At 29.8% G+C, this 26,318-nt stretch overlaps 1 protein-coding gene across 1 annotated transcript in view; it reads right to left on the bottom strand.

Annotated features, from left to right (window-relative positions):
• Window positions 1-26,318, bottom strand: part of LOC139521857 (focadhesin-like) — a 283,557-nt gene that overhangs the window by 25,066 nt on the left and 232,173 nt on the right. Inside the window, exons 20-28 of the mRNA XM_071315518.1 lie at window positions 22,787-22,879; window positions 21,858-21,946; window positions 19,703-19,744; window positions 16,209-16,434; window positions 7,082-7,333; window positions 3,555-3,622; window positions 2,888-3,032; window positions 1,622-1,741; window positions 647-769 (exon numbers count right to left, since the gene is read on the bottom strand). Coding sequence (XP_071171619.1) covers window positions 647-769; window positions 1,622-1,741; window positions 2,888-3,032; window positions 3,555-3,622; window positions 7,082-7,333; window positions 16,209-16,434; window positions 19,703-19,744; window positions 21,858-21,946; window positions 22,787-22,879 — 1,158 coding nt within the window. The remainder of the gene's footprint in view (window positions 1-646; window positions 770-1,621; window positions 1,742-2,887; window positions 3,033-3,554; window positions 3,623-7,081; window positions 7,334-16,208; window positions 16,435-19,702; window positions 19,745-21,857; window positions 21,947-22,786; window positions 22,880-26,318) is intronic.

Below are 26,318 nucleotides of genomic sequence, written 5' to 3'. Positions count from 1 at the left end.
AAAATTGTTGACAATGAAATTTATCCAATGGCTAAGCTAGAAATAAATCTTGAAATTTATTTCCTGTTAAAATCTATTTTCTCTCAATTACTGCCAAGGTTTTTGGAGGTTAATGGCACGTTTCTTTCACTTTGTCTTGAGTGCATTTGTCTTTCAATTTTTTTTTACCTTAATTTTATATATTAAATCTGTTTTTTCCATCTCAAGATTCAAAACCTTACACTTTAGAAGTCTTTCATACCTCATTAAAAGATATTACAAGCTCTTATGTTATAGTTCAAATGGCATTTCTCGTATTATATCTTTTGCTTTGAACACAATAAACCAAGGTTTTAAGCATATATATTGAAATAAGTGCAAATAAAGCAACTTTTCTAACCAATATCACCAAATGGGTTTCAGTGACTTGAATACAAAGTAACAAATTTGTCTATTTAAACAACTCATTTAATTTGTAGATAGTACCTAAACCAAAATGTCTGACACTGTGCAAAGACATTTATATAATGTGCAATTATGAAGAATATATCAAAGAATTGTTTTCATTCAAAATGTTTAAAAAACCTAAAAATATGGAATAATGATTTTGCCATTTTGAATTTTAATACTGTCAAAACACAAAAGCAGGAGTTAATTTCTTGGTTACCATTTTCTTCAGAGTAGCCATCCATTTGCCATACAATTTGATCTTGACTTCACCAATGGTAGGATGTCCAGTTTTACTGATACTGTAACACAGCATCCCAAGAGCTAGACTTACTCCTGTAATCTGTAATGGAAAGAAAGACAAATCAGAGGAGAGAAAGAGATATTATTATTGAGACAGCAACATATGTTTAGTACTGTTAATTCAGATATCTCTGCAATGATTTTATTATCCCAAATAGTTGTGACTGGATGGGTTCACTGTGTGAAACATTTAACAACCATTTCATATTTTTCATGGCATTATATGTGGAAAAAAATTCCTGATAGTCTATTGGTAATATGTTATCTTGTATGTTATTGTTTGTTCAGCGAATGCAATTATAAATTCAAGCATTAATTTTGAAGATACAATACATAATTCTTTCTATTGTTGCAAATGTTTTGGAAAGTTCAAAACAGTGCTTAGAAAGGAATTATATTTACTTTCAAAAGCATTGATTTTCAAAGCATTTGAAAAATGTTTTCTTTACTATAAATTTTATTTTAGCAAAATGTCTATTTTTATTGATCTTTATACAGCCCTTGTCATTACACAATTCATGCAGTCTTAAAAAAAAATATTTCATTGATTAAGAATCAGTCACTATTACATAGTCAATGTATGATTATTACAAGAAGCCATTACTAGTATAATATACTCTTGACTTATCTGAATTAAGAATGTTGACAATGATGTCAAATACAATCATATATGTGTGCAAACGTTCTATTTTAGCATTCAAAAAGCAATAAAAGACCTTGATGCCAAAGTGACAAAATTTATAAGGATTTTCTGTATCGACCTGCTCAAATAGCTATCAATGACCTAGTTGCTATAGCGACAAAACTAGCTAATGATTTTGTGTACTAACCTTGAAAATTTTCAATGACCTTGTTGTCATGGAAACATAATGAGTTTATTATGATAACATACCTGTGGATTATCTGTGTTGACCTTCAGAAAGCTATCAATGACCTTGTTGACCTGGTCTGGTGATACAATATTACTGCTGAAGGCTGCTCCAGACACACATGCCAAACATACAGACAAAGCCTACATAATATATAAAACAATATTCATGATATTTTAATTTCAATACATATTATTTTGTTGTAGGTTTACTTTAATCCATCATTTAAAAATTTTGTTTCTTTTTGTTTGTAAAGTGACTTTTTATACGACCGCAAAAATTGTAAAAATTTTGGTCCTATATTGGTATCACCTTGTCGTTGTCGGCATCTTTGTCAGCATTGTCCAAAGACAAATGGTTTCTGGATAATAACTTTAGTATAAGTGAATAGAAATCAATAAGATTTTAACACAAGATTTATAACCACTAAAGAAGGGTTGGGATTGGTTTGTGGGGTCATGGCTCAAATTGTTTAGGAACTAGGGACATAAAAGGGCGGAAATCAAGGGTTTCTTGGTTAATGGACAACTGAGACAATTTTAAAGAAGTGTAAGTGAGGTAATCCAAAAGTAATCCAAACATAATATGTTGGATTACCTCCCTTACACTGCTTTAAAAATTATTTATTCAGAAATATTGTATTTTCTTGAGGTGATTAGCTGTCAATTTACTTTAAGAAGTTACTATTAAATTTATGCTGATTAAGGAATATCAATGTTCTATTATAAGACTTTTATGATGTATTTAAATGGGTAATCATGGTTGCATCTCCAATGGAAATTTGAATTGAAATTATGACCATATCCTATGGGAAATAACTCATTTTTGGAAAAAGGGTACAGGAGGTGAGAAAAAATTTGGAGGGGTTGGGGAGGGGGGGGGGGGGGGCATTTTTTTCTCATTTCAGATTTCAGAAATTAAAAAGAAAACTAATTCATATATTAATACGTTATATTATTTATATCACAAAAGCCAAATATTGAGTATAAATTCTAATCATATAACTAATCCTAAGTTCTTTGACTGCAGTTATTCTGTGTCAGAAACCTATTTAAAATTCAAACCTTTATCTTTTAGTCTTTTAGTCAGTGATGGAAAATTGTTTCATTTACAATCAAATGCATCTATTTCTGCCCTTATTACCATAACTACTTTTGGTGATTCTATCTTTTATGTGGACATAAGATAATCTGTAAACATATATTTTCGATTTTAGCTTCAAATATAAAAAAATTTCCTATTTATAAAGTTAAGGCAGATTTACCTTAATATTGTTCATAGTTACTGACCTGATAAGCTGTATCTTTCTCCTTTGAAGCTTCTAGTTGCCCAGACAGTTTGTCAAACACTGAGGAGACGTGTGCTCTGGCTTCAGTCTTTCCTTCCTCACACATGGCACTTATAGCCATAGCTAGTCCTAGTAAACACCCTTGTCTAAAGTACAATTCATATATATCTTGCATGAGAAAAACTGATTAAATAAGTTCAGAAAGTTTCAAATTTTGAAAATTACCATAATATTTTTGTGACACTAAGCCAGTATTACAGTAAGCTTCGTGTAATTCATTGGGTTTTTTTTCTGACTCATATTTTAAATAATTTGTAAAAAACTGTTTAAGAAGTATTTACATTATTTTGTTTTAAAAACCTGTATATGCACTTGCAAGTTTCTGTATTTATTTCTACAATTTACAATGAAATTATCAGGCAATGAGAGTATATGTTATAAATCTTTGCCTGTTATAGTCTGTAAGTTATGCTAAAATCAGTGCTTTATGGGTATCATTAAACTAATTAAGAGTTTTGCATAATGTTGACTTTGAGATGAAGAACAGCGATACAAATGTTGTTGCTTTTCTTTGATTTTTGCTCTGTGTCCGTGTTTTTTTTATGCCATGAATTAACGCCATATCCTTGTTCCCATTAAAGGTTGATTGAGCGCAGGATTGTTCTCACCTATTATCTTTTGTTGAAAAACAACATTCTTCAAAACTGTCAAGCGTCTTCCAGATCTCTACCATACCCTGTAAAAGAGAGATGGTGATTATAGTTTTTTGTAGACATACTTCTCAGCATTATTTGCAGACTACAAGAAAATGGAACAGAATTATAAGTACATGTGTTTCTTCTCATTATGAAATGACAATCCATTTTTTTTCCAAACTTTCTAAAACCAGATGCTCTGCAGGGCGCAGCTTTATACGACCGCAGAGTTCGAACCCTGAACAGTTGGGGCAAGTATGGACACAACATTCAAGCTTGATACAGCTCTGAATTTGGATTGTGATTAAATAGTTGACACAACATAGGTTTCTGACACAGAATGAGTGTGGTCTAAGAACTTAAACTTAAAAACTTAAAAAATTTAAATTGGACATTTACAGTATCCAAAATCTAAATACATGGTTAGATCCAGCATATCAAAGAACCCCAAGAATTCAATTTTTGATGAAATCAAATAAAGTTCAATTTTGGACCCTTTAGACCTCAATGTGCACCAATTTGATAACCAGGCCCAAATATCAAAAATCTAAATACATGGTTAGATTCAACATATATCAAAGAACCCCATATATTCAATTTTTGTTGAAATCAAACAAAGTTTAATTTTGGACCCTGATTTGGACCAACTTGAAAACTGGGCCCATAATCAAAAATCTTAATACATGTTTAGATTCAGCATATCAAAGAACCCCAAGAATTCAATTTTTGTTGATATCAAACAAAGTTTATTTTTGGACAACGATTTGGACCAACTTGAAAACTGGCCCCATAAGCAAAAATCTTGATACATGTTTAGATTCAGCATATCAAAGAACCCCAAGGATTCAATTTTTATTTAAAATCAAACAAAAGTTTAATTTTGGACCCTGATTTGGACCAACTTGAAAACTGGGCCTATAATAAAAAATCTAAGTACATGTTTAGATTCAGCATATCAAAGAACCCCAAGAATTCAATTTTTGTTGAAATCAAACAAAGTTTAATTTTGGACCCCAATTTGGACCAACTTGAAAACTGGGCCTATAATAAAAAATCTAAGTACATGTTTGATTCAGCATATCAAAGAAGCCCAAGAATTCAATTTTTGTTTAAATCAAACTAAGTTTAATTTTGGACCCTTTGGACCTTATTAATGTAGACCAATTTGAAAACGGGACCAAAAATTAAGAATCTACATATACAGTTAGATTCGGCATATCAAAGAACCCCAATTATTTTTGATGACCCTTTGGGCCCCTAATTCCTAAACTATTGGGACCAAAACTCCCAACATCAATCCCAATCTTCTTTTAATGTCATAAATCTTGTGTTTAAATTTCATAGATGTCTATTTACTTATACTAAAGTTGTGGTGCGAAAAACCAAGAAATATGCTTATTTGGGCCCCTTTTCGGCCCCTAACTCCTAAACTGTAGGGACCAAAACCCCCAAAATCAATCCAAACCTTCCTTTTGTGTTCATAAACCTTGTGTTTAAATTTCATAGATTTCTATTTACTTAAACTAAAGTTATAGTGCGAAAACCGATGTGTCTTCGGACGACGACGATGACGCCAACGTCATACCAATATACGACCGCAAAATTTTTTAGCGGTCAAATTTTTTTGCAGTCGTATAAAAAAAAGGATAGGGTGTATGATGCTGATATTTGACCTATTGATTAATTACCACCTCCATTTTCATGTAATAGTACAAGTTTGAGAAGAATGATATAATATCAAAAAAACCTACATTAATGACCCATTTTCTCTATTAATACCATATTTATCATGTTTATATAGTGACATTTCAATCTCTGAAAATCTAGTTTTATATTACATATCCTTGAAATGAACATCACAATGGAACTCTAATTCAATTGTAGATTTCAACCTAAATTTGTCAAAAGTGGCATGAATGTATGAGTTTTGTAAAAGCTTTCAATACAAATTTCACAGCATCAATTCAATTAAAAATTGAAACTTAAAACTATGTGTTTTGGTACAAAACTAATAGCAGAAGATTTTTCTGTATGTTGACAATGCCTAAAATAATTGCAATCATAAATTACGCTCCCACTTATCACCCTACAAACCTAGTTTCTTTCCCCCACATTAGATAAGACTAATAATAATCACTTTTCTGCTATTAGATTGAAGGTCTCTGTCTAGCCTAGCTATAATATTGGTAACAAAATTATCTGTGAAAAATGTAAATCCCTTGAAATGTAATTTGTAATAGATTATTTATGATTTAACAATATTAGCCTTATTATCCATAAATGCATAAGTTATGGGCTAAACAGCTTCTTGTTAGAAATTATTTGTAAATTGCTGCAATTTTTCAAAATTTTCTTATTTTGTAAAACTTGTTTTCTGGCAAGTCTTAAAAAGCATCAATCTGACATCATATTCAATATTCTTTTAACAGGAGATGTCTCATTAGCTTAAAAGCCTAAGTTAAAAAGCTCAATTACTGTACTGTTATTTTGAGAATTTGGTGTTAATGTAGATTTTTTTGTTTGATCTATTAATAGACTTTTGTCTATCATTAAAGACTGGATATTTCCCTTTATACGATATTTTGACTTTTTTGTGTTACTGGGTTGCTGTCTTACTGTAGTATATTTTATTTTAATATTATTGTGTTCATTTGGCAGTAAAAAAATGAGAAAAGTACATGTATTTAAACTCATTTTTTATGCTTAAAGGGAACAACTTTAATGGCTTGGAAATATCTTTGAATTCAGTATTTCATCTTTCATTTTCCTAGATAGAACCAAATACCCTGTGTAAAAATTTCATCAAATATTCTGTCATAAACATTCACATGCATCATGCAATTTCATGGAACTTTAAGTTTGAAAAAAAGATTGTATCCACTAACAATTGGAAAAAAGAGGCAAAAGATACCCGATGGACATTCAAACTATAGCAAATATTTTGAAAAATAAACTCACAACGCCATGGCATGAAGAACAAGAATGTGTCCTCAGTACAGGAATGCCCCACTCACACTATCATTTTCTATGTTCAGTGGACCGTGAAATTGGGGTAAAATCTCTAATTTGGCATTAAAATTAGAAAGATCATATCATAGGGAACATGTGTACCAAGTTTGAAGTCGATTGGACTTCAACTTCATCAAAAACTACCTCGACCAAAAACTTTAACCTGAAGCGGGACAGACGGACGAACGAACGAACGGACAAACGAACGAACGGACGAACGAACGAACGGACGCACAAACCAGAAAACATAATGCCCCTCTACTATCGTAGGTGGGGCATAAAAAGACCAGCAGACAAACAATACATGTAGTACACAAATCACAATATAAAGACTAAGCAACATGAACCCCACCAAAAACTATGGGTTATTTCAGGTGCTCTGGAAGTGTAACCAGATCCTTACATTTATGAATATGTAAGAACCACTGTTGAAAAAGAAATTTATTCTAAAATATCCTAGCAATAAATATACCCAAATAAGAAAGACCTACCTGTGAACCACAAACATCAGAGAAATGTTCCTCAAATATTCTAGCCAAGAACATTCCAAGTCCAAGTCCTGCATGGAACTGTAAAACTGGTGATTCTTCTTTCGACCCCGGTAACCTTGACAACAATAGTCTGATACATGGCAGAATTCTGGAGGAATCATTAGATATCAATATAGGTACGATTTGACTGAGGGCCACACTGGCTGTTGCCTGGGCCAATGTACTAGCAGGCAGTTTGTCACCTGATGATCTCTGTGTAAAACAAATAAAAAATATGTTAAATTTTGGAACAATCTTTTTGCATACTTTCAACCAATACCGTATTAAAAATAATCGGAACTTAATGCTTCATGATCACCACTTGATGATACATTGGCTTTTGTTTTTGTTTTTTTTTAAGTCTTTGAGTATTGGAAACTATGATTTCAAAATTAAAACTTTAAGCAAGTTTTCAGTTTCCCCAAGCTATTCTTTATATTTTTGGCTCTCTTACTTATCAAGTATTTTTGGCCTCTAGTTTTCTTTGCTATAAACCAAATATAGAACTTTACATATGCCTAGAAACTTGTTTGAATTTGAAGAGTAAATGTTGACATGAAGATCATGTTCTCTTTTGACACTGATCTACCAAAATAATTTTTTTAAACAACAATGTTGCCATGAAATGTTTTTCTCAAAATTAGGTTAATTTTTATCGAGCAAGCTGCTTTATCTACATAAAATTACTATGTACTGTTACATTTACCTAGTATATGGAAAGTATTTCTAGCAAAACAATTTATTTTTCAGGTAATACATTTTTAATTACAATATTTAATTTTACTTGAAAAATAAATTGTATAGGTAATATTTATATCCATACAGGCAACAATTCATGCAGGGATGGAAAAAAGCAATAACAACTGTGCAAAAATAATAACATAAATTGTCTGCTCCTTCAATTGACACATGAATCATCAATAAACAGAGGCGGATTTAGGAAGGCCCAGGGGTCCCGCCCCCCCCCCCCCCCCTTTTTGGGAAAAAATTTGGTTGCTTATATAGGGAATCACTGAAGTGTGACTGGAGCGGGCCCCTCTTAGGCAGTCAGTGGGCCCCCACTTCTGAAAATTTCTAGATCCCCCAGGAATAAATATTAAATATGCGATAAAAACTAGACTGGTACTAGTTTGTGTTATATTTGTTCCTTCCATTACACTTTTATTTTCTACAAGTTTAGTATTTAAATGAATCTTTAGGCAACAACAATGAACCTTAATGAATGCCCAGACCAGAAAACATAATTTATTTTTTACAATGAAACATCTATTTCACTATGAGTATAAATCATTTATTAATAACTACATTTTTTTATGATGATAATATTAACGGGTTAAAAAAAATAATTGTTTTGACTGATGTACTTAAAGCCTCGGCAGAACTTGCAGGATATCTTATTGAATAATGGGCAAAAAGTATAAAAGACACAAAAAAAAGAATAAAGAAATACACGTCAAAAAATAAAGACTGAAGCATAAAGGAATGTTAAAATATAAGGAATAAAGAATAATGGGTAAAAAAGAGATAAAATGTTATAAACAACAAGGTATCAGATTGACAGAAAACCATATTTTTCCTGCATGAAAATGATATTTGCAAGTCTAAAATATTCCTTAACAACTCAACTAAATACTTTTATCATAAGATTAATTTTACACTTAAGATTTTTTGTGAAAAGGGCTACAGAACACCAAAAAAAGATCTAGTAAAAAAATAAATGTTTTTTTTTGTAGGGTTCAGAAATGGAAAGGCCAAAATCAATCTGAGTATCACTGTTGAAATTGAACTTGACCTTCATTTAGTCATAGGGAATAACATATCTAAATTTGAAAAGATTTCTTCAAAGGGTTTTCAAAATAAAAATGTTGCACTGACATTGTAAGCCAGACGCCCACCCAACCACCAAGCTGCCCAGCATTCATCTCCAAATAAATATCCAAAATTTTTGTTTGGGAACCTTGTTAAATTCAAAGAATAAGGAACTGAAGAACCCCTTATCCAGACCCTCTTGTGTGTTGTGGTATATCACATAAATCATATGTCTCCCTTCTGTCTAAAGTCACATCTTTCATTGAACCCAATATTTTAAGATATGACATGATGAAATGAAAAAGCTAATTCGGTCATTTGAATAATTTGCAAGTGACAGCAATTTTTGATTTTGAATCATTTATATTAATTGTCCTATATATTTCATTTAACTTGAGGTCTGCAAAATGGACAAGAAAAATTAATCACAATTAAATAAATAAAGGATTTAGTTTCATCTCCTGATCATCTGAAATTGTCCTATGAGTTATCAACGCACAGATATGAATATAAGAATTAAAATTTCAAATACATTTAACTTTTTTGTTTTGAAAGTACTTCAGGATATTTGTGGCTCTGTTTTAAAATAACAAGCTTTTTAAACTACTGATATAAATTCTATATAAAGTTTTAAAATATACTTGATCATCTTTCTTATTTTGCCATTTACAAATAAGGCAAATATATCAATAACAGTTCTGTAATTTTGTGACAGGAGAAATCAAGTCATTCTTGAAATTGACAAATGTTATACAAAACTAAAATTAACAAGTGTTACACAAAACACAAAACTAATCTCCCAGATGCATTTATATCCATTGTTTTGATGTAATACATATTGGCTGAGTTCTACCATAATATGAAATTTGATAAGATTTTAGAAATTATTATTTTAGCAGCCATATAAAAATTTAATCACATAAGAGAATGTTGTTATTAAATTTTTCCTCACAAACATTTTAGAATCGTTCAGTTATAGTACGTGTATTAAAATCTGAAAACCATTTTCTTGAATTTCTTCTATGATTTTTCAAATAGTAATTTCTTTTTGTAATATAATATCATGCCAACAAATATTTAATAGAAATCAAAAATATATTAATATGATTAAATCTTTGAACCTTAAAATTTTTCAAAGATATAGTGTATCAAACAAGAGAAAGAGTTTGAAATGTGATGTATAAAACCTGAGCAAACAATGAGTTGAACTTCTAAAAAGACTCAAGGCAAAACGTGAAATAAAAATAATCCTTTATATTTTAAAAGATACTATTTCAAAGAAAAGTCTCATTTCTATTTCATTTTTAAAAAGGAATTAATCAAATTTACTACAAAAAAAGTCATTAGAAACAAAGGCTTTAAAATTGAATTTTGAACTCTTGGATGTTTGAAGCCTATTCAATTTTTAAGTATCCATATCATAAACCGTATTTTACTCTTGATTCAAGATGATGTCATTCATGAACATAAATGAAATAAATGCACAATGTCAGCAAATTAGACTTTAGTTGTTAAACTAGGCAGATTCACTGGAAACTTTGTTATAAACAGCGTCATAATATTTTTTTCCTGTTAGAACAAATATTTTATACCATCTATTCTGTTAGGAACATTTACTGTAATATTTAAATTATTCTGTTAGGAACATTTACTGTAATATCTATTCTGTTAGGAACATTTACTGTAATATTTAAATTATTCTGTTAGGAACATTTACTGTAATATCTATTCTGTTAGGAACATTTACTGTAATATCTATTCTGATAGGAACATTTACTGTAATATCTTTTCTGTTAGGAACATTTACTGTAATATTTATGCTGTTAGGAACATTTACTGTAATATCTATTCTGTTAGGATCATTTACTGTAATATCTATTCTGTTAGGAACATTTACTGTAATATCTATTCTGTTAGGATCATTTACTGTAATATCAATTCTCTTAGGAACATTTACTGTAATATCTATTCTGTTAGGAACATTAACTGTAATATCTTTTCTGTTAGGAACATTTACTGTAATATCTTTTCTGTTAGGAACATTTACTGTAATATTTATGCTGTTAGGAACATTTACTGTAATATCTATTCTGTTAGGATCATTTACTGTAATATCTATTATGTTAGGAACATTTACTGTAATATCTATTCTGTTAGGAACATTTACTGTAATATTTATTCTGATAGGAACACTTACTGTAATATCTTTTCTGTTAGGAACATTTACTGTAATATTTATGCTGTTAGGAACATTTACTGTAATATATATTCTGTTAGGAACATTTACTGTAATATCTATTCTGTTAGGAACATTTACTGTAATATCTTTTCTGTTAGGAACATTTACTGTAATATCTATTCTGTTAGGAACATTTACTGTAATATCTATTCTGTTAGGAACATTTACTGTAATATCTATTCTGTTAGGAACATTTACTGTAATATCTATTCTGTTAGGAACATTTACTGTAATATCTATTCTGTTAGGATCATTTACTGTAATATCTATTCTGTTAGGAATATTTACTGTAATATCTATTCTGATAGGAACATTTACTGTAATATCTTTTCTGTTAGGAACATTTACTGTAATATTTATGCTGTTAGGAACATTTACTGTAATATCTATTCTGTTAGGAACATTTACTGTAATATCTATTCTGTTAGGAACATTTACTGTAATATTTATTCTGATAGGAACATTTACTGTAATATCTTTTCTGTTAGGAACATTTACTGTAATATTTATGCTGTTAGGATCATTTACTGTAATATATATTCTGTTAGGAACATTTACTGTAATATTTATTCTGTTAGGAACATTTACTGTAATATCTTTTCTGTTAGGAACATTTACTGTAATATCTATTCTGTTAGGAACATTTACTGTAATATCTATTCTGTTAGGAACATTTACTGTAATATCTATTCTGTTAGGAACATTTACTGTAATATTTATTCTGTTAGGAACATTTACTGTAATATCTATTCTGTTAGGATCATTTACTGTAATATCTATTCTGTTAGGAACATTTACTGTAATATCTATTCGGATAGGAACATTTACTGTAATATCTTTTCTGTTAGGAACATTTACTGTAATATTTATGCTGTTAGGAACATTTACTGTAATATCTATTCTGTTAGGAACATTTACTGTAATATCTATTCTGTTAGGAACATTTGCTGTAATATTTATGCTGTTAGGAACATTTACTCTAATATCTATTCTGTTAGGAACATTTACTGTAATATTCATTCTGTTAGGAACATTTACTGTAATATCTATTCTGTTAGGAACATTAACTGTAATATTTATGCTGTTAGGAACATTTACTGTAATATCTATTCTGTTAGGAACATTTACTGTAATATTTATGCTGTTAGGAACATTTACTGTAATATCTATTCTGTTAGGAACATTTACTGTAATATCTATTCTGTTAGGAACATTTACTGTAATATCTTTTCTGTTAGGAACATTTACTGTAATATCTAATCTGTTAGGAACATTTACTGTAATATCTATTCTGTTAGGAACATTTACTGTAATATTTATGCTGTTAGGAACATTTACTGTAATATCTATTCTGTTAGGAACATTTACTGTAATATCTATTCTGTTAGGAACATTTACTGTAATATCTATTCTGTTAGGAACATTTACTGTAATATCTATTCTCTTAGGAACATTTACTGTAATATCTATGCTGTTAGGAACATTTACTGTAATATCTATTCTGTTAGGAACATTTACTGTAATATCTATTCTGTTAGGATCATTTACTGTAATATCAATTCTCTTAGGAACATTTACTGTAATATCTATTCTGTTAGGAACATTTACTGTAATATCTATTCTGTTAGGAACATTTACTGTAATATCTATTCTGTTAGGATCATTTACTGTAATATCTATTCTGTTAGGAACATTTACTGTAATATCTATTCTGATAGGAACATTTACTGTAATATCTATTCTGTTAGGAACATTTACTGTAATATATATTCTGTTAGGAACATTTACTGTAATATCTATTCTGTTAGGATCATTTACTGTAATATCTATTCTGTTATGGTCGATTGGTGTTATATGTCCAATTTATAAAAACAAAGGTGATGTCACTAACCCTGACAATTACAGGGGGATTACAATACTTAGTTGTTATGGTAAACTTTTTACAGCTGTACTAAATAACAGACTTAATGTTTATCTTGAAAATATGAATGTTCTCTGTGAAGAACAGGCAGGTTTTAGAAAGAATTATGGAACTTATGATCATATATTCAATCTTAAATGTTTAATTGATTTGTACTTACACAAGAATAAACCACTATATTGTGCCTTTATTGATTATCGCAAGGCTTTTGACTCCATTAATAGAACAGCTTTATGGAATAAGTTACTGCAAAACTGTATTGATGGTAAAATGTTTAATATTGTACATGCTATGTATGAAAATGCTAAATCTTGTGTACGACAGGGTAGTCAAATGTCAGATTATTTTCAAAGTAATGTTGGTGTTAGACAGGGAGAAAACCTGTCGCCTGTACTTTTTTCGCTGTTTCTTAATGATTTAGTCCAGTTTGTATCTAATGCATATGATGGGTTGTCAGATGTTTGTAATGCTGTTCATACTGCTCTTGATACTGATGAAATTTCTGTCTATTTAAGATTGTATCTATTATTATATGCTGATGACACTGTTATACTTGCTGAATCTAAGGCTGCGTTACAAGCTGCACTTAATTCCATGTATTTATATTGTAAGACTTGGAAACTTGAAATTAATGCTACAAAAACAAAAGTTGTTGTATTTAGGAAACGTAAATCCCCTGATAAACCTGTATTTACACTGAATGGGGAGGTTTTGAATATTGTTGATGATTTTGCTTATTTAGGTATTATATTTATGTATAACGGTTCCTTTAAAAATAACCAGAATAAATTGTTAGAACAAGGTAGAAAAGCCATGTACAGTATGTTAAGAAAATGTAGAAGTCTAGGATTGCCTATTGATTTGCAATTACAAATGTTTGACACAATGGTAGCACCTATATTGTTATATGGGTGTGAAGTGTGGGGTTATAGTAACAATAATACTGTTGAATCTTTATTATTACAATTTTATAAGATTATTTTAAATGTTAAGAAGTCAACTCCAAATTGTATTATATATGGAGAACTAGGTAGATATCCTATTGATGTATTTATTAAAAGTAGGATGATTGGTCTATGGAAAAGATTCATGTGTAGTAAGCAAGATAAGATTTCATCTATTTTGTATAAATTGTTATACACCATGCATAACAGAAATATGTACCATTCAGAATGGATACGTTGTGTTGAAAATACTCTAAATGAATGTGGTTGTTCTGAATATTGGTTAACTCAAAATGTGTCTAAATCTGTCAACCTAGCTAAGATTGTAAAGCAAAGGTTATGTGACCAATTTAAGCAGAAATGGTGTGCTACTGTGTATGAATCACCTAAATGTCTCAATTATAGAATTTTTAAAAGAAAGCATTGTTTTGAAAAATATTTAATAGAACTTCCTACAGATTTAAGGAAATCTTTATGTAATTTTAGATGTGTTAATAATAAACTGCCAGTTGAAAAGGGCAGGTTTTGGGGAATAGCAAGAGATGATAGAATTTGTGATATTTGTGAATGTAACTCATTAGGTGATGAATTTCATTATTTATTCCAATGTTCTTATTTCAAAAACGAGAGGAAAATGTTATTGCCAAAAGAATTCACTACAAATCCAAATGTTGATAAATTTCATGCTTTGTTTAACTCAGACAATTATAATGTAATATTCAAAGCTGCAAAATTTTGTAAAATCATACTTTCTTTAGTAAAATGATTGAAGTTACTGTTTATATAATATGTTAGTCTTCCATATATTTGGAAATGTATATCATGTATATATGTTAACTTGTTCATTTAATCAACCTATTTTGTTATATTGTGTTAAATTGTATTCAATTGTATTTGTTCACATACCCTGGTTAAGGGTCTTGAGAAATAAAAACTTGAAAACTTGTTAGGAACATTTACTGTAATATCTATTCTGTTAGGAACATTTACTGTAATATCTATTCTGTTAGGAACATTTACTGTAATATTTATGCTGTTAGGAACATTTACTGTAATATTTATGCTGTTAGGAACATTTACTGTAATATCTATTCTGTTAGGAACATTTACTGTAATATTTATGCTGTTAGGAACAGTTACTGTAATATTTATTCTGTTAGGAACATTTACTGTAATATTTATGCTGTTAGGAACATTTACTGTGTAATACTTATAACGTAACGGTACCCAAATTGCACCGAGTACCCAAATTGCACCTATTTAGCAAAACTAGCAGCGAAAATCTTACAAGATTTTCTAGAGACTAAACAATTTGTAATTTTATGATTTGATACTAAGCACATCTTTCAACATAGGTAAAACTATTTAGATATGCACAAAACGTTCACAGTATCTATCAACAGATGAAGTATTTACTGAAAAAGCAAAATGTACTGAAACGTTGCCATGCGACGTCATCAAAACGTCATCTTTTTAAAATGAGCAAATACAATATGTTACAAGTATCCATTTAAAGAATAATGAAGAGTAAGCATGGACTAATATCCAATTGTTCAAAATATTTAAAGAAATTAAACAAAAGCTCTGTTATTAGACTTTTAACTATGTGAATTTAAGCATGGAAGCAATTTGGGTACTCCTCATTTCAGAATCATTGATGGTTTGGAGGTCAGTACGAGACCTATTTTTCTATGATTCCATATGGAATAAAAATCAAATTGGTGTACCTTTATAATAAAGAAGGATAGGGCTACAAAATAAACACAGAATGGACATTTTTGTTTCATCATAAAAAAACGTAGATGAAAAAACTGTCAAAATAGGTGCAATTTGGGTACCGTCACGTTACCTGTGGAAGTGATATTTCATAATACTTTTTCTATTTTGAACTAATATTATGGAGGAACTTCTATTTCGTGACAAAGCAAGCAGGTTAATTAGAAAAATTAAACTTAATTCAAATACAAATAGAGAATAACATTTTAAGAAAGTGCAACAGTCTGATTCATGACTAGGTACAGTGCATAGTAAAATGTAAATTTAATCATGTTGAGCACAGAGTATACACTGGGGATTCATTTATAATCGCAGATACCAATTTTGCTTTGTTTTATTAGGTACTTGATGTCATGGGTTTGGCAAAAATCTACACACAAGTGGCCTTTATGTATATACCTGTTGACATAGGCCCAACAAGGATCCCTTGGGTTTATGATTGACATCTGCCAAGCACATTATGGTATCCATAACAACTGTTAACCAATGAGAATGACTCAAATATTCAGTGCTCCCTTCTGCAACTTCTAGACTTTCTTTATCCAAGTTGGATCCATATCTATTTATAGTAACTGCCAAACCAGCCAAAGCATAAATAGAATTTGACTGGATACCTGGGTTCCCCCTACAAAGAAAATAACAAAACATACATGGACTATTGTTTCTTGTGAATTCACAGCATGCATTTATATTCATCAACCAACAAATATGCAAACACATTTCATACACATATATATAACAGTAGAAAAATTACTGACTAGACGGGGACAAATATTAAAATGCCAGATGTATTATTGTGAAGTTTATCCTCTTTGACATTTGTGTTTACATAACTATTGTATTTCTTCTATTCTAAAGAACATGATACAGTTTAGAGCCAAATTGGCTTTAAATCAAATAATACTGTCAAGGATCTACAATAAGCACATTAATGTTGAATCTATGTGAACTATTAAAATAAAACAATGCTTTTTTTTTTCTAAAGTTTTTCCTTTTTATGGTTCAACAGCTATAAAATAGCAATAATTTGGTAAAATTGCAAAAATATACAAAAACTTGATAGTGAAATGTCACAGACTGATGCATAAAAATGATATAGAGTACACAGCCTTGTCAATAAAGATGAAGTTCCAGAAAGTGTAGATGGTAGTGTATCCACTCAAAGGCAAACACATTTTTTGAGTCACCTGTGTGCTCTGATTTTTTAGCCAACATGTTTCTGAAAATAGTTCATTCTTTGGCAAGAAAAATAATATTACCCATTGATCTGCAACAAACAGGGATTTTAAAAAATAATGTCTCTATACTGAAGCTGGAGGTCAAAACCTAATACAAACTTTGAAGACATGTCCAAAAGTAAAACTGGACAATGCAACAGGGCATTAATTCATGAAAGCTGACAAATCTCCATTATAATGTCAATTGAATGTCACCATAGCATGAATGTTGCTTCAAACCTATGCTAAATATTTTGAAATTCAACTGCTGAGAATGGGGAAACGCTGAATCATTTGAAGAATTTATTTCAATAACTATTTAGTTGATATGTAAGCTTTTTCTTGCAAAAACAGTATGTTACTATTCGTGTAAGGTGTAATTAGGGATGATTGCTTCTAAAAATGCTGACACAAAAGAAAAACCAGACAACAGGAAGAAAATCTCCACACATGCAAGCTAATCATATTTTAAACATATAAAAAAAAAATCATAATCAAACCCATTAAGTAAAGTGCAAATTGACGAGGAAGCAGGGAAATTTAATTTTAAAATAATTTGATTTTTGAAAGCTTCCTCATGCTTTCAATTAAAATTGACAAGTTAGTTGTATCAGTTGTCCAATGCAATCTGGCTATCCAATAATTCTCTAAACAGATGGACAAACCCTATGCTTTTGTTTGCAAGTGTCAGTTCTTATTGTGTTTGTAAAGCAAATATTCTATTGTGCAAGGGCGCTCAAATCATTGGCAGATCCAGGGGGGGGGGGGGGGGGTGTTCCGGTGGTTGAACCCCTCCTTTTTTTTGGCCGATCAATGCGTTTGAATGGGAGCATATAGCTGGAACCCCCCCCCCCCCCTTTTTAAAATGGCTGGATCTGCCCCTGCAAATAATATAAATATAATAAAAAAAATATTTTATGAAAGTGTGAAATAATATGCTGTTTGAAAAGAAAATTTATATGTTTTAACAGTTGCAAAGAACACAAATAGAGACAATTAACAAAGCAGAATCTACAATATAAATTGAAGTCATAATACAGCAATAAAAAACTAAAAAAAAACATTAAATCTTATACATTATCAATACAGGAAACTTCAAAATGATACCTTTGATTTAAACAGCAGAAACAACTATACTACTATGGTAACCTATAAGTCATTTAGTCTCTTATGAAGAGTTGTCTCATTGGCAATCATACCTACCACCTGCCTACCACATCTTCTTCTTTATATTACTACTGTCATAACAAAGAACTTTTTTTTGTTGCCTTAAACGACCTGACTTCCTCTAGTTATTACATCATATACCATCCCATCTCATGCTAATTAATTAGTTTGGTGTGCCTTAAACATTAGCTTGCACTGACATCCTCGTGCAGATGCAGATGCTGCATATTTTTGTTTTAACTTCCTGATTCAAATGATGTTCTAAGCAATTTTGCATAAATGATATTTGTATTTTAATTTCCTCCAAATGCATTCTTAATTTAAATGGAATACTGGCAGACATTGTAAGTGGTGGAGAACATTTAAGAAACAATTGTTGTCTTTTTTTTTACCAATTTCTGTCTTATTTGAAAAACAACTGTTTTAATTATGAATCAATTTTAAACCAGCAATATTTTGAATTATATATTTTTCTATACACACGAGTTGTTGAAGCTCAGAATAATGTATAATATTAAGTCACAATGTCATTATTTGTCAAAATTTGCCATTTCCTTAAAATTGAAAAAAAAAATGATTTCTAAACTTAACACATGAAACAGTGAATACTTTAACTAAGGACAACAGCTCTTTCGCAAATGGGAGATAACTCAAGTTTTGTGAAATGATTTGAAGTGTTTGAATCAATAGTTAGAACAGCATTAATCAACACACCAATAGGTACTTTTATTTTTATTCTGATGTGACATTGCACTCTCTTGTAGTAAACTCTTGTCCTTGACAGGATATCATTAATGTTGTGTACCTGTATCTTGTAATCAAGTACATAGTAGAAATACTTTGATTAGTCTTAATAAATATTTTTAGTTTTTCAATACATCAAATTTGTATTCCATATTTTTGACTGCATCATTTTCTCTCCATTTTTGTTTCTATAAAACATTACTGATTGATTGGTGTTGAACACCACTATCAACAATATTTTGCAAATCGTGTCAGTCTATTTTATTGGTGGAGGAAGCCAAAGTGCCTGAAGAGAACCATTAAACTTCCTATCTAAATTGGTAGATGGCAAGACATTCAGAGAGAAAATCGTATTTGTACTTTGTGCAATTCCGGTGACATTGGGGACGAATTCCACTATATTTTAGAATGCTCGGCAATAGGCGATAGTAGACAACTGCTACTAAAGCATTATTTTGTAAACAGACCAAATATTTTAAAATTTCAGGGTCTAATGAATAGTAGCAACCCGTCTGAACTAAACAATCTGTGCAAGTTTATAAGAATTATTATTAAATGCCTAGAATCTCCTGGGTAATAACTTTATGTCTCTATTTTACATTTGTATTTAAAATTTATACTATGTTAATTTATTTGTATATGTCTCTGTACCATTGTACTTTGGTTTATGAGAATAAAGATATATACCACAGTTGCACATTCTAATCAGAGCCTTTCATTAATTATTGTATGTTAATGTCAGAATTAAAACTGCATGTCCCTTACCTAGAAGCAGTCTTGATCATACCAGTTATTTCTCCTCTAACCCTAAAATGAAGAATAGATATATATATTGTATAACCATTGCAAATATCAATTTCAATTTAGAACTTTTTCTGTAATCTTATTGGGATGTTAAAGTGTTGACTGGTTGAAAAGCATGTTTGGTATGAAGTTCAGATATGCCATTGACCAATGCTTTTACAAACCCTACGTTTCAAACATGAATTATTTTTCCTTTGGTTTCCTATGCCTTGTTTACATTTACATTGTCACATTATTATAAAAGAATGTTTATTTTTTTTAGGAAATACACTTGAAATGTCTATCAATTGTTGTCAGCTAATTAAAATCATGGATTCTTATGAAACAAACTTGAAATGAAATTATCAAAAGATGACAAACATTGAACTTTTCAAGTACAGAAAGTCGAGGATATAAATTTGTATTTACAACTATTTCTTCCTGATTTAATGTCCCTGTCAATGATACTTTTAAAACCTCTTTCCAGGACTCCAACAATGATAATGGAATAATTAGGATTGTCTGACAACTTTTCTTCTTCAGACTTCCTTCTTCAAATTATTTTCTATTTGTTATTTATCTCCAGGGTTTATTTTTTTTTTATGAAAGGATTCAATAGCTTTTAAAGGACTTTCAGGAAAAAAATATTTTATTTCAAGGACACTCATTCATTCTTTATCTAAACAATGTTTTTTCTGGTTTTGATTGGTCTGAAATTAAACATGTTTTGCGCCAACCAATCAAAATTAAATGAAATCTACACTAAATTGGTCCCATCCCGTTAATTTTTTTTCACAAATTTTCCTGGTGCAGGAATATTACATTAAAGTTACTCAGACACTAATGAACTTAATTATTATCATCAAAATATTTTGATTTAAAGGAAAAGAAAAGTCAATCTTTTGTCCTGGCAATGACTATCCTTAAAGATCTTCTGAGATGAAAGAAGAAATTAAATATTGTTTCAATTAGGTTAAAGTGTGTTCAGCCAGTATATGGTATTAATTGAATTTTGAAGGTCTTTTTGGACAATATATGTAGTTTAAAGGCCTTCCCATTTTCTATTTAATTGTCCAATAATTTTCTATATACCAGAACATTCAAAGATTGCAAAGAAAATAAAAAAACAATTTTTTTTTGCAAAATTCAGTTTATTTGAAGGTAGTGTGATCTTGACCCTTGACGGTAATTGACACAAAAAAGTACAAGGGTGTTGTTCTTGCTAAGGAACATTTTCAATCGAAGTAACTGTGGTTTTTAAATGTTGGCAGATATGTAAGGTGGTCAAGATGGTATATATGGTTTTAAATTGTATTCCAATATCAGTCTATTCTCATTGCAAATCCATTGGTGGCCTTAGGCTCTTTCGTCAGGTTGTTGTCTCTTTGACACATTCCCCATTTCCATTCTCAATTTAATATCAATTGTTGCTTTGACTTTGATCATAAAATTGTGAGGGATATTTAACAACCCAATTTAATATTCCAGTAATAATACACTTGACATTAATTGACTAAAATACTTGCTAAAGGTCTGCAAATTTATTGAAATTGTGAAAAACTGCACAAATTGCTACAACCTTTTTATACTTTCAATTAATATTTAGACAAGTGCAATAACCTTATCCATTTTGATATTTGTCACAGGATATGTTTTTCTAAAATATAGATGGGAGTAAAATGTTTTTTTATGAAGACAATTAGTCATGTTTAATTTGAAAAAAAAAAAAAATTCTGTAAATGGACCTTTTCGGTCATATATGTCAATCATTGTATTTTTATGATATCACAAATGACATTTCAGCACTAAAAATCATCAGACTTCTATTTATCAATGAAACTAAAAAAAATATTTTAAAAGGATTGAAGAAATATGAATTTTGCAGTCACTTATAAATAAAGGCTTTTAACCCTACTAACCTATTGATCCTTTTGGAAATTAATTATTATAAATCTCAGAAAGTTAATGTTACATAGCTATGTATCTTATGGAAATCTTAAGTCAGAATGTTGTCACATTCCCCATTTCCATTCACAATTTTATATAAAGAAAATTAAAATAATGTTTTTTTGGACAAAATCTCAGGCCAGCAGAGTTTTTCGGATCAAGTAATCACTATATTGAAACACATATATACCAAAGCCAAGCAGCCAGTTGTTTTTCTTCAGCCTCATGTTCTGTTGTGTGTTCTCTCTTCAACTGAAGCTCAATCTCTGCTGTTCTACCCTAAAATAAAGATGGTAGTTTCCTAAAACAAATTCTAAGCAACTAATAAATGACAAATTATCTGTCAAATAAAAGATAACATACAAGATCTTTGTGCAAAATGTATAAGCACTTCAGATAATTATTGGTGACCTTCAAGCAACTGTCAAGGTGACAAGTTTTTTCTTTCTTTCCAATTTGATGATTTTTACAATCACTGGAAAGATTCCACTGTTCATGGATGTTTTTTCCCTTAAAAGCATGACCAGTTGAATAGTCAAATCCTGTACTGACATGAATAAACATTATCTATTCTGTCATTTTACAATTCAAAATTTTTATTCATGAAAAATAAAAATTATTCAAAACATGTTCTTTTTCAATGCCATGGTAAAGATGCTCTTTGCCAGATTTGGGGCAACTTTCCTTAAAACTTTTGTTTTTCACTGTTTTTTAAATCTTTGATTGATTTTCCCTCCCAGCTGTTTTGATTCAAGCCCACTGGTGAACTCTTATCTAAATGAAAAGCAATACATTTTACGCTTTCAAATTTTAAGCTTGGTATCTTTCAATGAATTTCAACTTTGTACTGTATTTGGTTTATTTGATGACTTGTTTTATTCATGAGAAGGTTGTAATGTCATATTCCAATGTCCTATGCATGTTAAGGGCCATTGTGACAACCATTTTCAGGGCTTTGTAGGTGACCTTTGTATTCAAAATCTCCTGCCCTTAATTAATAGTTTACCAACTTTACATACCCCATCTATTGGTTGCAGAAAATATATGCCACTGGACAGTAAAGAAATGAGTTTTAACTGGTCATATATGCTTTTTCTTTTTATTCAATTGCACAAATACCTCTAGCATAGCTGTGAACAACCTGTCCATAAATGATGTCCATCCTTGTGGAATGACTAGTGTTCGGTGCCACTCTGAGGGCTGGATTGGAACCTGAAATCAAAAATAACTCCATTACCGACGGATATTCTGTGATTTTGTAACAATAATGTATGTTCTTAGTGATAATGGACTGGATAAAAAAAGGACTATTTTCTATGGTATCACTTAAAAGTTCTTACAATAGGGAAAGACTAAAAAGATAGTAATAGGGCCTTATTTATTTTATTATAAAAGCAAATATTTACAGATTATATCAAACACTGTGCTTAAATTATCTAAAATAGAGCTGACTTTACCATGACAGATCTATTAAGTAAGAAATGGAATACTTTTACGTCTTTCTTGACTGACTTCAAATAAAATGTGAATAAAAATATATTGGTTAAGAAAAGACCAAACTTTCAATGACTTAAATCAAAGAAAATGACTGAGAATTGAAGATTATCTAAGATTTTGAAAACAAGAGAAATTTTCTCTGTTATAATCTCCTCGAAAGGCAAAAATCCTAAGATGAGTCATAGATGAAAACTTGCTCTAGTTGAATTGAAACACTATAGATTAAACTGTTTATTGTCTTTTTCCTAGGCAATGTCAATGACTTTTGACAACCTCCTGTTCTCACTCTACTCGATTAAAAAAAGACATTCTCAGGCGAGTAGCTCGAGATGGAAAATTGTCACACATAAGATCAAACCAAAATTAAAGAAACTAGAAATAAATGTTTATTTTTTAAAACTTTGATGGATTAATTGATTGGTTCCAGCACTATTGCACTATTACATGGATGTTAGTTTTTATTGGTGGAGGAATCCAGAGTCTATGATCCGCAAATAGTAAAAAAACTAAAAATATCATAAGGACCTAAGAGCTACAGTTTTGGAGGTAAGTATATAAAACAATTATTAGAAGTTTTCTTAAAAGCTTAAATTCTTATATGTAAAAAAAACCATAAAAACAAGCTAGATTTTCCATATGACAGTTTCAAAACTCAGGCTTATCATATCTGATAACAAAAAATGTATCATCCTTTTAACTGACAACATCATCTCTTATAATATCTTGTAATTTCCTGAAGAACTAAAAAACTATTTCAAGAACAATTCTTGATGTTGTCTGTTTTTTGCAACTTGAGTTTAAACTTCCTTGATACAAGTGCTATTATCTATCAATCCTTTAATCTGTCCATTTACTTTTCAATTTCATTTTGATAAAAAAAACAAAAATAGGCAAATTGAGTTTCGTCTGCTTATGATAGATGAAACTCTGGTTTTAGGACAACAAATATCTTCCTTATTTGCTCCAACAGGTTATTGGCTATTAATTACAGCATTTTAAATTGAAAAACCATAAAACACAAAAGTTTGAACAAAAAGTTTACAAATATTACGTAATCCGTTATGTTAGAAGATTCAAACATGTTTCTTTTATCAATTTCCCCTTTGTAAAGATTTCGTAGAAAAATGTCTAAGCTACAAGTACAATTATTTTTCTATTTCAGTACTCACAAACTTTTATTTTTTTTTAAACGAAAGCATAATAAATCATCTTTTTATACCAAAAAAAGAGAAAAGTATGAATTTTTCTATTTCAGTACTCACAAACTTTTGTTTTTTTTAAACGAATTCAAAGCATAATAAATCATCTTTTTAGACCAAAAAGAGAGAAAAGTATGAAATTTTCAAAAGACACAAATTGAAACTTGACACTCCTTATTGTTGATCAGATGAAATATAAATATCAAATAAACATAAAGCTGCTTTTGATATTGTATACCTAGATAAAAATAACAAATACAAGATAGTTTTTTTTTATCAATTTACTATAAATTACAATAGTAAGAACCATTTTATAAAAAAATATATTTGTCTGTCATGTTTCAGATCATCAAAGAAAAAGAAAAGAAAAATAGAAATACAAAATAAAATTTGTTGTAAATTTTTTTTAATTAGTAAGAAGAGTAATAAACAGATCTATCATGTTAAGGAGGGGTATTTGCGAAAATACCAGTCGAGGAAATTCATTCTCAAGACTGGTATTTTTTGCAAATACCCCTCAAGAACATGCTATATCTGTTTAATTACACCGAATGTTAACATTCAAAAACGCATTGATGATCGTGACATTACAAGCGTCCAGTTGGATTGAGTATTTTTTGGCAAATACCACGGCAGAGAGGGTAAAAAAGGCATATCCTTTTTGCATATACCCCGGCTGCGTTAAAAAATACACTGGCTATCAACCAATCAAAACCAAGGATTCTTACATAAGGTGTAATTATAAAAAAATATTTGTCATGTTTCAGATCATCAAAGAAAATAAAACTCATGGTCAGCTATGTAATAATAAACTTTCCACCGTGGGAGGATTATTTTCTTGTGAAATAACAGAAGCAATTATTTTCTCACAGGTAAAAGAATTTTTTAACAAGAAAATTTAACTTCACAATTAATCTTCTACCTAATCATTTGCCGAGAACAGATTTTTCACTAGTGAGGAGAAATATTTTTCTCATACCGGTCAGGAAATATGAAAATAGCACAAAAATTATAGAAATACAGTATTTAAACTATATGGTAATTTTTGCAATTAAGTAGATTGAAAGAAATTATATACAATAATTTCCATTACTTATACAAAGGAAGAAACAATTTTCATTTTGAAAAGTATTATAAGCCAGAGAAATATAAAATTCAAACAGAGGAACTTTATCCATAGTATGAAAGTGTGATTAATATATAGAGAATTTAATTAAAAATCGACCCATCCAAAAAAGATAAGCTTCATAAATTACATTTGTCAAGAATCGTTTCAGTTCTTTACTATCTCATATAAATCTTGTTTTCTTAAACCCTTTCCTCCATGGATTTTTTTTCTTCAAATGCTTAATTCGCATAGGATTTTTTCAACAATAAAAAATCATCAGTGTTAAAGTATTAATACGTTGCGAAAACAAATATTTCATCAATGAAATTCAAGTTAGATATTCTCATGAATATCCTTTTTATATTAGATGGTCAAAGGACACATGTTATCGTCCTTCGGTTTTCGTTGTCTATGAATATAGTCCCTAGTGTAAACAGTGTAGAACTTGCATGTTTTATTTGATACACTTTACCAATTTATTTCTTGATATTGAATGCATGAAATATTAAGTAGGGGGATTGAATTACAAGTTAAAAAAATTTGGGTGCTGAATCTTTATGTTAAGTAGTGATTTGGTCCAGTTCATAAAGGTCAAATTTTATCAAGTCTGAAGCTGTCAAACTGAATTTTACACCCCCTTAACACAGATTTGTCAATATTTTGAGTTAGAGCTGGTAGAAATTTCTATAATTTTGATATTATTTGTCTCACTGGTAGTACACTACTCTGTAAATATCTTTTTGAGAAAGAGCAGGTGCGATTTTTTTAATTTGAATTTATTGTCTAAAAGAAATGCACTACGAAATAACTGTGTTCTCGGGCCAGATACAAATTTCTATTAAGTCTG

Source organism: Mytilus edulis, chromosome 4 (genome assembly GCF_963676685.1).
Source record: "Mytilus edulis chromosome 4, xbMytEdul2.2, whole genome shotgun sequence".
Lineage (NCBI taxonomy): Eukaryota > Metazoa > Mollusca > Bivalvia > Mytilida > Mytilidae > Mytilus > Mytilus edulis.
The sequence above is the reverse complement of the archived record's forward strand: the minus strand, read 5'-3'. Positions and strand labels throughout refer to the sequence as shown.